Source organism: Anopheles coluzzii, chromosome 3 (assembly GCF_943734685.1).
Source record: "Anopheles coluzzii chromosome 3, AcolN3, whole genome shotgun sequence".
In the NCBI taxonomy this organism is placed as follows: Eukaryota; Metazoa; Arthropoda; class Insecta; order Diptera; family Culicidae; genus Anopheles; species Anopheles coluzzii.
This window is the reverse complement of record NC_064671.1, coordinates 84,066,291-84,077,753: the sequence shown is the minus strand read 5'-3', so window position 1 is coordinate 84,077,753 and position 11,463 is coordinate 84,066,291. Positions and strand designations below refer to the sequence as shown.

General features: G+C 43.7%; 1 protein-coding gene across 3 annotated transcripts in view; it reads left to right on the top strand.

Moving 5' to 3' along the window:
• The first annotated feature begins 1,085 nt into the window (after positions 1-1,085).
• LOC120958861 (inner centromere protein A-like) overlaps positions 1,086-11,463 on the top strand; it is a 53,646-nt gene continuing 43,268 nt past the window's right edge. For all 3 annotated transcript variants that reach the window (XM_040381927.2, XM_040381926.2, XM_040381925.2), the window contains exons 1-2: positions 1,086-2,135; positions 2,208-2,959. In XM_040381927.2, the coding sequence (XP_040237861.2) occupies positions 1,902-2,135; positions 2,208-2,959 (986 nt within the window). In that variant the 5' untranslated portion in view covers positions 1,086-1,901. The remainder of the gene's footprint in view (positions 2,136-2,207; positions 2,960-11,463) is intronic.

Below are 11,463 nucleotides of genomic sequence, written 5' to 3'. Positions count from 1 at the left end.
ACCACGTGTGCGACCGGTGTTAAGCGACATCTATGAGTGAAACGCGTAACTAGGAATCGAATGCACGTGTGTCTTTTTGCAGCCAAAAACTGGTTTACGCGAGCTCGCCAACGCTCCAAATCGGTGCGAATTACCCTCGCTGGCGACGGTTTTTGTAAGTGCAGTAGAACGTCGATTATCCTAGCAGCTCGGGAGCGGGCGGATGTCGGTTAATCGATTTCCACGGATAATGGTCCAAGAAAAGTCTGAACTGAAATCGATTCCAAAGCAAATAATTGAACAAAAACTGCGCACATTAAATTTAGTCAACCACCAAATTTTGTTTACATTTTTTCACGCGTCCATTTTTTTTGCGCGAAAGAGATGGCATGACACAACGAGCGAGACATACACATCTCGATATGGGATGCGCGTACATTGTCATCAACACAACGAAAGGCATATGGACAAAGGTGGTGGAAGTATTTGTAGAGAGGTGTGAGAAGGGTAGAGGCCAAGGTGTTATAAATGACAAGGTGAAGTTGTTCAGAGCAAAATGACATTTCTCGACTTGACATTTCTCTTCCGGGGGCTCCGGTATAAAAATCGGGGAGGACTGGTGCGGGGTAATGAAATTTGTATGCAGAGAATGACAGATGTCCCCCACAATGTCGCCCAGCAAAAGCGATAAAAATCAACCTTCTAAATACATTATCCTTGGTAGAGGCACAGAAGTTCTCCACTGTCAGCAAGTAAAGGGAGGGTAGAGAAAAATGAGCGAGATGCAGCGATACTCGAACGTCAAAAACGGCTCGCCATGTTGTACGGGTCAAGACACGTTTACATTCGGCGAATCCGTTCAATGATGTGCCTTTTATTTCAATTTTTATGCGCTATTGCTTTTAAAATTTTAAAAAGTACCACAGAAAAAAATCAAACAATAATTTATACATTTAAAAGATTTTCTGAACACTCACTATATCGAAAAAATTTAGAATAAAACGTGGCAAACCTCCCGTTTGCATTCTTTCAAGCCAGCTTGAGCGATCCCTGTTTCGGCATGTCAAGCTTCTATTGACAGAACAGCGCTCCCACACACACACACACATACGCATTCGCGCAAAAAGCTGCACAAAACAAAAGGGCAAGTGAAAGAAAGAAAGCAAAAAAACCACCGTACGCGGAACGGATGTGGTGCTTTTGATGTCGCGAACGCGTATTTTACCGGGAATTTGGTGATTTTTCGCACATTCAGCCGCAGTTTGGTTTCGTTTATTTGTTTTACGGTACGAACAGCTCGGAAGTGACATCCACGGTGGGTGAGTTGGTGGTGCGCCGGGAGAAACCATCCGGCCTCGCCTCGAACCGTCCCTCCACTCGGGGGTAGTAGTGAGATTCGTTGTAAATTATCGGTTTTCCCTCCGCGCTTTTCGTCCGCACCTGTTTTACCGCACACTCTCGGTTCGGTCCGTGTTTTGCTGTTGTTGTTGTTGCTGATGCTTGGTGCATTTTTGGCAATTTTCTAGCACGGTTGCGGGAAAACAGTGCTGCCTGGTTGATCATCTCGTAGGGCAGGCGGGCGCCTGTGGTGGGGTTGTGTACATGTGTTTGTGTGCAAAGGTTTATCGGCTTATCGGCAAAAGGGAGTGCAAAAACCGGGTGCTAGCTGTGTGTGGCCCAGCAGCTGGGAGCAAGGGGCAGCAGCGATTGCGAAGCGGTGTGGTGGTGGTGGTAACGAAACGGCAGGAAAAATAGGAAAAATCTGCATCGATTGCAGTTTTGCGGTAGTGTGTGTTGCAAGGGCAAGCCGTGTGTTACATAGGCTGCAAGGCAAAGGGGGGCTGATTTGATACGGCTGATTCGTAGGAAGAGCATACCACGCGGGAAAGGATTTCGCCTACTTTGCTCCTGTAACTGTGACGATGGAAACGACTACCGTTCCAGTCAGTGAAGAGCAGCCGGAAAAAGAGGAAAGCCGTCGAACGCAGCAGCCGGCGGACGGGGAAGCGTGTGCTGCCGTCGAGACTGTTGCATCAACCGATTGCACTGACAGCCGGAAGGTGGAGGGTACCGAGGAGACTGAGAAGCTGTATGCCGAGCGCAAAGAAAATGCAATTCCCGAGGGCAGCAACCGAAGTGGGACAGAAGAGGCAAAGGTAGGTTAGGGTTCGGAGCATCAGTTGGATTTGTGTTCTAATTTCATCACACCATTTTATAACGCTTTCTAGACAAATCGGGACTCATCAGACGGCGCAGAGCCGGAGGAACAGATCGTGGAGCTGGACAGCTCGCCGGAAAAGTCGACCGGCCGGACCAAAGAGGATGCACTGAAAAGCCCCCCCGACCTGGAGACGTACTCGGTGGACGATGAGGAAGAGCACGAGGGGGAGCTGGTGGAGGAGGAAGAGATGGACGAGGAGGAGGAGTACGACGAGATGGACGAAGAGTACGAGGTGTACGTGGAGGAGAAGGAATCGGCCAACGCGCCGCACCATCGCCACCAGTCTTCCGATGACGACGCGTCCAAGCCGGACGACGCCCTTAGCACCGACGAGTACACGGACGAGGAGGCGGTGGTGGTAAAGGCAGAACCGAAGGCAGCAGCTCCTCCACCAACCGCTTCCGCCCGGAAATCATCCTCGGACGCGGAAGAGGAGGAAGATGATGACGAAGTGGAAATAATTTCATGTGACGATGACAATGAGGACGAAGTGGACGACGACGAGGACGATGATAGTGTGCCGGACGATGAGGAGGAAGAGGAGGACGATGAGGAGGAGGAAGAAGAGGATGTGATGGAGGAGGACGAGGCGGAGGAGGAGGAGCGGACGCCTCCGGCGAAAGTGGGGCGGAAGCAGCGGGCCGATGCCAGGTCCACCGAGGACAGTGACGAGTCGTCCGGCAGTCCGAAGCTGAAGGTGAAATATCGCAGCTATCAGCAGAGGCGGTCGGCGAGCTTACGGAAACGGGCCGTGCGAATGTAAGTAGTTTGGCAAAACGTATCTTGATTTTATTTTTTGGTGTGTGTGTGTGTTTTTTTATTATACTTTTAGGTTATGGGTTTTCACATTTTCCACCAATGTGGTGTGGTGGTGCACGCTCGGTAATCCGCACCTCGATAATCCGCACTTTTGACAATTAAACCAAACCAAAGATGAAACTGTGTTCGGTCAAAAATAGTCTCTTTTAACTCTCTAATCTCTATTTTTTGAATATAAGCTTTCTTTCTAAAACATGATAATATGATCAACTTATTAATCTGGACAAAAATTAGGAATTTTACAAAAACTTACACCATAACGTCATTCGATAATCCGCACTCGATCAAGTCCGAATTACCGAGCGTGCACCGTTATGCTTTTCCTCGACCTACAGTTGGAGGTTTTTTATTTTACCAGGAAAACATATAATGGCACTATAAGCAATAGGGTTTAATTGATAGAAAATCAATTTCCTCAGTTGTTATAGAATAATGTGTATGTCAATTGTAAAATTGACCATTGCGTTATGGGTTAGTTAGATAATACTCTTCGCCACGTCGACGTACCTTGGCAATGACATAAACTTGCGGACAACTCACATCGATAGCGTTTGGTCGCATCAACCTGCACTGGCCACTATTAGTTTTAATATTGGTTTTTATTATGTTTAACCGCCCGGTTTGTGGATGACGAGCTAACGTTTTAAACGCTTTTATTATGGTTAAAACGATTGCTACCCGTTGGCTGAGGTATTAAATTAGTTATTACGCTGCCAGGCAAATGCAGCTCCATATGCCAGCTTGTGTTAATATTTGCATACATATTACTCTGTTGCCGGGATGACGCATGTTGCATTTTTCGTATTGCATATGTGGGTGTTTAAAAAAAAAAACAAAGTATCTGCATCGTGCATTGTCCAGCTTTTGTAGCAGAAAATATAAATATAAAAATCATATACCTTTATATTTTAGCTTTATAAAATTTTGTAAGATAAATGTGCTCTTACCTGTTCACAAGGGCTTATTTTTATCAATTTTGGCTTCACGAAAGGGTTGGAAATTTGATAGATATTCTGGACAGAAGAAAATCCCTCTCTGTGCTATTAATGTTGATTGATTGATTGATTGATTTTAGAGACTTTCAGCCCGGTTTAGCCTGGAAAGGATTCATTTTCTTTCTTTCATCTGCTGAAAGTTTAATATGATATCAATATAACAAGTGAAGAATGCAAATTTGGGTACTAAACTCTAGTATTTTTAAATAAATCGAACTCAATGTTTCCCTGTATACTGTCCAGCACGGTCACGGTTCCGTTTTCACTTTCCAACTAAATCCAATCAGTGGTGCAAAACTATCCGCAGCCCATAATTCCAGCAGTAGGTACATCAACTCGCCAAAGAAAGCTTATAAAATTCCAATTGGCTGCATGCAGTTCGATGTTGGGCAATTCAATCATCTCCATAGTTACCCCGAAACACAAGAACAGCAAGCCAGTGTGCATACTTTCGATTCTCATTTACACCCATTTACGATGTTCCGTCTCGGTGATGTGGGGGATGAGATGACGCGCACCAACCGACCCATCCATCCATCTCCACCATCGGCGGCGTGATGCTGCTGCTGCTCTTGCTCCACCCTGCACCACCCACCCTCCACACAATTTCGGCGACAAACAGTCACGCAGCTGCACATGCGCGCGCGTGCCAATCGGCGGAAGCGCGGATGGCGATACGTGATGCTGTGAAGAGGACGCCTTTACATGGCGTGTCTGGCGGTGGCCAGTGATTGTGACCACCGTGCGCTCACCGTTCCATCTCGTTTTAGCCTGTTTCTGTTCTCGCTAACCCCCTTGCGAGAGCGGATGGAAATGACCGTTTTTTTCCTGCTGCTGCTGTCGCTCACACTTCCCCCTTATTGGATGATGTGCAAATGGCGAGCATAACGAGCTGATGTGGTTTTACTTCACATAGGTGCAGGACGATACACGCATTATTTTCTCACCCTAAATGGGGGTAAAAGTATTATGTTTGTTGTTTTGTTTTTTGTTTTACAAAGAGCGTTACATAAAATTTGAAAAAAAGCCCTCACCAAAAATCGAACGCCGTGTCCTTGATGCAGGAAAGGATTCGCAGTGCTTTGGCACTGCGTTCCATTCGCACATAACCGAACATCGTCCCTGAAACTGGCAGCAGCAGTAGCAATGGCTTCCAAATCCACCTTTCTTCTTCCTTCGAATCGCATCAAATGCGCACAGATGTCGTCTTGCTGCGGCAGAGCCGCACACGATCGTTTCCCGCCGTCGATGGGTGGGGAAACAAAAAGGGCACCACAAGTCAAAAATCATGCCAAGGTAATCCCGAAGCTTCGCATAGCGCGCGGGCCCGCGATTGGTATTAGAGCGTTTGCGTGTGACGTACGCGCGTGCGGATCTGCAGACGCGCGATGATAGCTGCATGCGGTCGCACACCCGTTTTTGTTTGGATGCTTCAGTGCTGGCTGCAACCAGCTGTTGCTGCTGCTGCTACTTTACCGCTGCTAGAGAGATATATGGGAAGCAAAAGCGGGGCAGCAGCGCTCGGTCCGTGGTTTGCCGCTTCAATTTGATTCAATTGACCTTTTAATGCTTTGCCCTAGCTGCGAGCGCCATCTGCAACGCCGTTCATTTGTTTATGGGACAACTCTTCACGGTGCTAATCCACCCACTCTAAGCTATGCTCCCAATCTCCCTGGTGCACTCCGTTTTTGCCGCAAAATCCCTTCTTTTCATCGTGTGGATTAGGACAAGAGAATTATAACTAATGTAATAGGTTCAGTGTTATGTTGACATCTAATAGCAGTTAATCGTTCATATCATAGTACAAAGATAGAAGAGACAAATTATTATTTTGATAATGTTAAACGAATTGCGTTATGCAACCTTTAATTGTACATAGCATTGCAGTTTAAAACGTCTTATTACACCGGATTCTGGGTCAATTGAAAACTGAGCCGGACAACAGTGTAAAATGCAGGGGTTTTCTCCAAGTTACTTTCGAATGTAAACCTTGTTTTTTTACCGTGTGCAAATTTAATATTTAATTTTCATCAATCAATTTCTTCAGCATGATTTCAACACTTCAACGGTCAACGGGAAAATTTAAAAATTATTATGATGGAAATGAAATATCAAATTGATATGGATTAATATTTTGCTTGTATGCTTGGAAAACCCTGTAATATTTTCAGGGATTCTTCAGCATGATTTTCAGCATTCCTTCAACGAACAACGGGTGATGACATCCGGCGTCAAACCCCGATGAAAAAAAAACGATAAATGTAGAGGATTTTAAGTGTTGAGAATCATGCTGAAGATATTAAAAATTATTATGATAGAAATGAAAAATCAGAGTGATGTGGAAAAACATTTTAGATACGATGAATAACAATGTTTACATACCAAAGTGACTTGGAAAACCCTATAATGGCTTATAAAATATTTAAACTTTAATTCTTGAACAAATGTCAAATACCAATCTTTCGTTTGGCCCAAATGTTATCAGTTTTACTTATTTAAACCAAATCCATAAGACATACGTGAGAAATTCCGGCTAATAAGTTTTTAAGTCGTTGACATGGGGATATTTTTTTTATTCTTTTTACATCAAGTAGAATTTAGGCTCATCGTTGTAATATTGTAACAATTCTACTGATTTTGAGATCAGTAAGAGCATTACATTACACAAGAATCTGATATTTCATTTCCATTATCATGATTTTTCATTTCTTCATCATGATTTTCAACACGTCTGAAGCTGGATTGAGTTTGACAGTTCTTTGTGATGTGTTGAAAATCATGTGTAAAAACTGAAATTTCATTTTGAAGAAAAGACACCACTTGACAGTTGTTGAAAAACATCTTGGATGCGGTGAATAATTATGTGCACATTCGAAAGTGACAGAAACCCTGTAATACATGTTTTATTAAATATATGCATGAATGGCTCTGAAGCGATTTATTAAAATCATTTAAGGTTTACTGCTTGATCAATTCTAATCGGTAAGAAGCTAGGTATAAACATATATTACCATTTTGTGTTGCACAAAGTCTCAACATAATCATCCAAATAATTAAACTTATTATATATCAATTTAGTGTGCAATATTCATTCAATTTCTTTTAAAAAATATTGCACCATATGCCGCAAATACATCAACACAAATTACCATCTGTTTCCAGGGAAATGAAGAGAAGCATATTTTATTTCATTTTTCCCACCACAAGTATGTAAAACCCATCATCTTTTTCCCACAGCTCAGCTAGGATGTGCAGTTGTCGCTCACAAGCTCGCAATTGATTTTCGATGCATCAAATGTGGGTTATTGGATTTATATGACACGCCTCCCTCCCCGAACCGACATTCCTGTCGTAGTTGACAGCCCACTCACTCACACACACACACACTCTCATATCCAACAATTATGAATATTGATTTGCTATAGCACAGTTCCAGCACATTGATGGATATTTGAGACATTGAACGGAAAAGTGCGTACATTTCGTTAACCAAGTTAAAATGAAGGCAAAAAAAGGCGAGATACAGATAATTGCATTCCGGTGAAAAGTGGAATTAAATTTGAATCCTGTGTGTACGCGGCAGCCGCGCTTGAGAGTTCCAGTGTGGGGCAGCCCTTTTGCAGCTCCGTTTCCATGAATTTGTAATGCACTGAATCTGCATACGCAGCAGCATTCGATTCGATTGCTTCCAGCCGTCCTGCGTGCGAGCCAAAACAAATGAAGACAGTTCGTTGGAATCGCAAAACTCAATCAATCTCTACGCCAGATATTAATTTTCATACTTGCTGTCTTACTTGTTTGTTCGATTTATTTTTAGGAAGCACTGTGCAATTGTTGGGCGACCAGTGAATGAGGGAACTGCCGAAACTGGCTAAAGTTTTGCTATCCAAAAACGGTGGATCCTTGTAATTGTTTCTTGTTGGGGAAAACTCGCTCAGCTTGGTGCAGAAAGTGCCGAAAGTAGCAAACTTCACTTAGTCGCTAGTTAAACCCTCTTTCCACCGCTTCAAAACGTGACATTTGCCAGCGTGGAGCATATTTTACGCTCCTTTGGCATCAGTTTGGCATGAAAAGCGTTGTGGAGATGCCACTGCAAGTCAACGTGCCGCTCGCACAACGTGCAATCGTTTGAGCAGAGGGCTTGCACCGCACCGTAAGTTTACAATCTTACCAAGGCGATAATACTGGCGATGATGTGGACACCCAAGACACCCACCCGCAGTGCATTCGGGGGCTATCGACCGGTGCTGCTGCTGCTCCTTGGCGAACACACATCGGTAGTGGGTTAGTAACCCCCCGCGCGCGCTGTTTTATCCTTGCAGTACCCTTGAGGATGCATTTTCGCCCGGTGGTTCCGGCGCTGCCTCTGCTGCTGCTGCACCCCCGGGCGAACGGTGAACTCATTTTAAGTGGCTTAGCTACACTTGCCGACGCCTTCCGTTGACCTTTGCGTCCTTTGTGTGCTGTGTTTGGTCCACAAACACGCTAACGGAGAGAGAGCGATAAAGCGATGCAATGAAGCAAACCATAAGCTCCAATCGTGTGCAATAAACAAAATGCACGTAAAATATTGTTTGAGATTTTGGACGGTTTGGAATGCTTTTTCCCTGGAAACATGTCCTAAGGGTGGTTGCGTTTTTTGCGGGCATTGCGCTTCCTTTTCGGGTAAGCAGTTCATCATTCAAAGTGTACATTCAACGGACACATTCAAAGCGGCAAAGGTTGGGGTGTATTGCACCGCTGGCGCGAAGCCCTTTCCAATTCCGGAGCGTTTTGCATCTGGAAGCGTAATCTTACTGTCATTCAACGAGAATCATTCTAATTGGCAATTGAGACAGCTGACTGCATTTGGCTTCCGAATAATTGACTCTCTTCGGGCTGCAGTTGTATATTGATCCTTTTTAAAATCATAAATGGATAAAAGTATCGATTGGGAGTTTCAATTCAATTTAATTGACAAATCTTCTTGAAATTATGGGATATTTGAGTGCATCGTCGGGATATAATTATGCTATTTTTCATGTTTTAAATTTACCAACTAAGTGGCTGTGAGATCCAGATTTTTTGTAACTCTCTCGATAAGTAAATATTTCTATTGTATTGTTAAACTGTTAACCTACATTATCACCGGTAAGTGGACTATCTACATTCATTTTTACATGACACATTCTGTTGTTTTTAAAATTACCGTCGGGCGAAACAAAACGCCCGCGACGACCTCGGAAACAGAGCGTGAAGGTGTCACCCGTCCGGGAATAGCAGAACCATCGCGCAGTGCCGTTTACCCCGCTCATTAACGCCCAAACCGATCGTGCACGAATCGGGGATGCATTTACCCCCTCCCCCCCTTACTCCCGACACGGAATGCACTTCTTTCACCCTTCGTTGGTAAAATTGTGAGGAGTGGAACGACGAGCGCCCTACACCGACACACACACACCCCAACACCAGTTGCATTTTAACGATTACTTACTAATCAATAAAAATTGACACGTTCCTCCCTTCCTTTTTGCTAGTGATGAGGAAAGAGGCCATGTGCAAAATTGCATTGCAGATGCGATCGATTGTGTTGGTGCATGTATGTATGTGTGTGTGCGCTTTGCAGGTCGTTGATCGAATGCGTTCGCGCGAGATCGCGGCTAGATTGTTGTGCCTGTTTTGGGGGAAGCGCAGGAGCGCCAACAGCCTTGGAAACAAATTAGCTAAAGCATCAGCTGCCGGTCAATGACTTCAGTAAGATTGTAGCACGGTTTGAAATGTTGGTTTCTTTGGGAAGTGGTTTTAGTTTTTTAGTTCAAAGTACACACAACCAGCTCATATTTGGGTAAAGCTTTGTCCAAACAGTGTGCACCAGACGCGATGGGTCGATGGTAAAATAACATACCATCGATGAGCACAAAACCGAACGACATTTTATGCAGCAGAATAAACATGCTAAAGAGAAAGGATACGCATTATGGGTGTGCTTTGCTTGGAGACTTTTTGCTTGTTTGCTTTCTTGTGAATTGAATGAATGTGCACCGTTTTTCATCGGAAGAAGCCAATCTTGTTGAACTGGATTTTAAAAAAGGTGTACATATCTGGGCTTTTTTTTGCAATAAAATCGAATGACCTCTGGTTTACTTAAAGCACATACCATTTATCAATGCGACAGTTTGAAATTTATTTATCACATTAGTTTCCGTTCCACTGGGAACAATCTGTTTTGGTGAAGCTTTAAGGATACACATTTATTAATCTTTGTTTTTGTTAGAAAGTAGAATGATTTTACAAATTAAACTAGATTAGTCGAAATCTTAGGTTATGAAATTTTCCTCGTGAGGATGAAACATTGTTATTCATATTTTCAATCATTATACAGAGTTTTCTAGGAGTTCTCATAGCTGTGGGACACTTTATTGACACTTTCTTACGTTAAATGAACTTAATGTAATGGGATTAGGACTCTATAGCACGCTTGTTGGACTCATCCAATAGGAATTTAAAAGGATCCTGTCCAAAAAGGGGAACCATAGAATCCAATTTCCAACATATGAAGTTCACTTCCAATAGGAAAGAGTCAAGGAAGTGTCCCACAACTATGAAATCCCCTGGAAAAGCCTGTAAGTCATTATACACGTGTTAATTTGCTCATAATGAAGGAGATCATTTCGCCGCCTACCTATTCATTTTGCCCTACGTTCCCTTACTTTTATTTTTCTATTAAAATGAACAATACATCTAGAAACATTAACATGTAAATCAATAACTTTTGTTTTTAATTTAAATCAATAATGTTAAGAAGGCCTTTCTTCTGGTAGAACCCCTTTCAAGGAAGCTTCTCCGAATGCTTTTACAAGCATGGTTTGTGCCTTAGATAGTTGTGTATTTAAACTTATATGTTTTGTGTAAATGTCTTGACTGTTTGTAATTTATAAAAAAACGTATTACCCCTTTCTAAATCAACTAAAATTCCCAGCGCAAGAAAGTGTATAAATAAACTGAACCCTTTCTCTTGGCATTATGATTGAGGCAACACTTCTCCGCATTATGATTGAGGTGTTACTTTTCGACGCTTCCAACCAGCCAGCGAAAAGGACGTGTCATCGCGTTCGAATATCGCACCGGCAAGCGTATTATTACTTATTTTCATTGCATTCACACACTCCTGCAATCCACCCACACAGCCCGCTCCACACGAGCCAGCCAGTCTGTTTATTCTCACGTGTACCCCCTCGAGCCTGGCAATGGAAGTCAATCACGTGAAGGTTGCCGAAAGAGATGAGTAGACGTCGCCGGGGTCCTTGTGCTCATATTTTGCATGCCGTCCTTGGTGTGCAATGCAAACCTTCTGCTGCTGCTGCTACTGCGTCCTTCGGGAACCTTCGGGGAGGTTACCGCAAGGACACGCTTTCGTAGCACGCTCGGTAACCTTCCCAAAGGCGGCGAAGAAAGACCCGCTCTACGCGA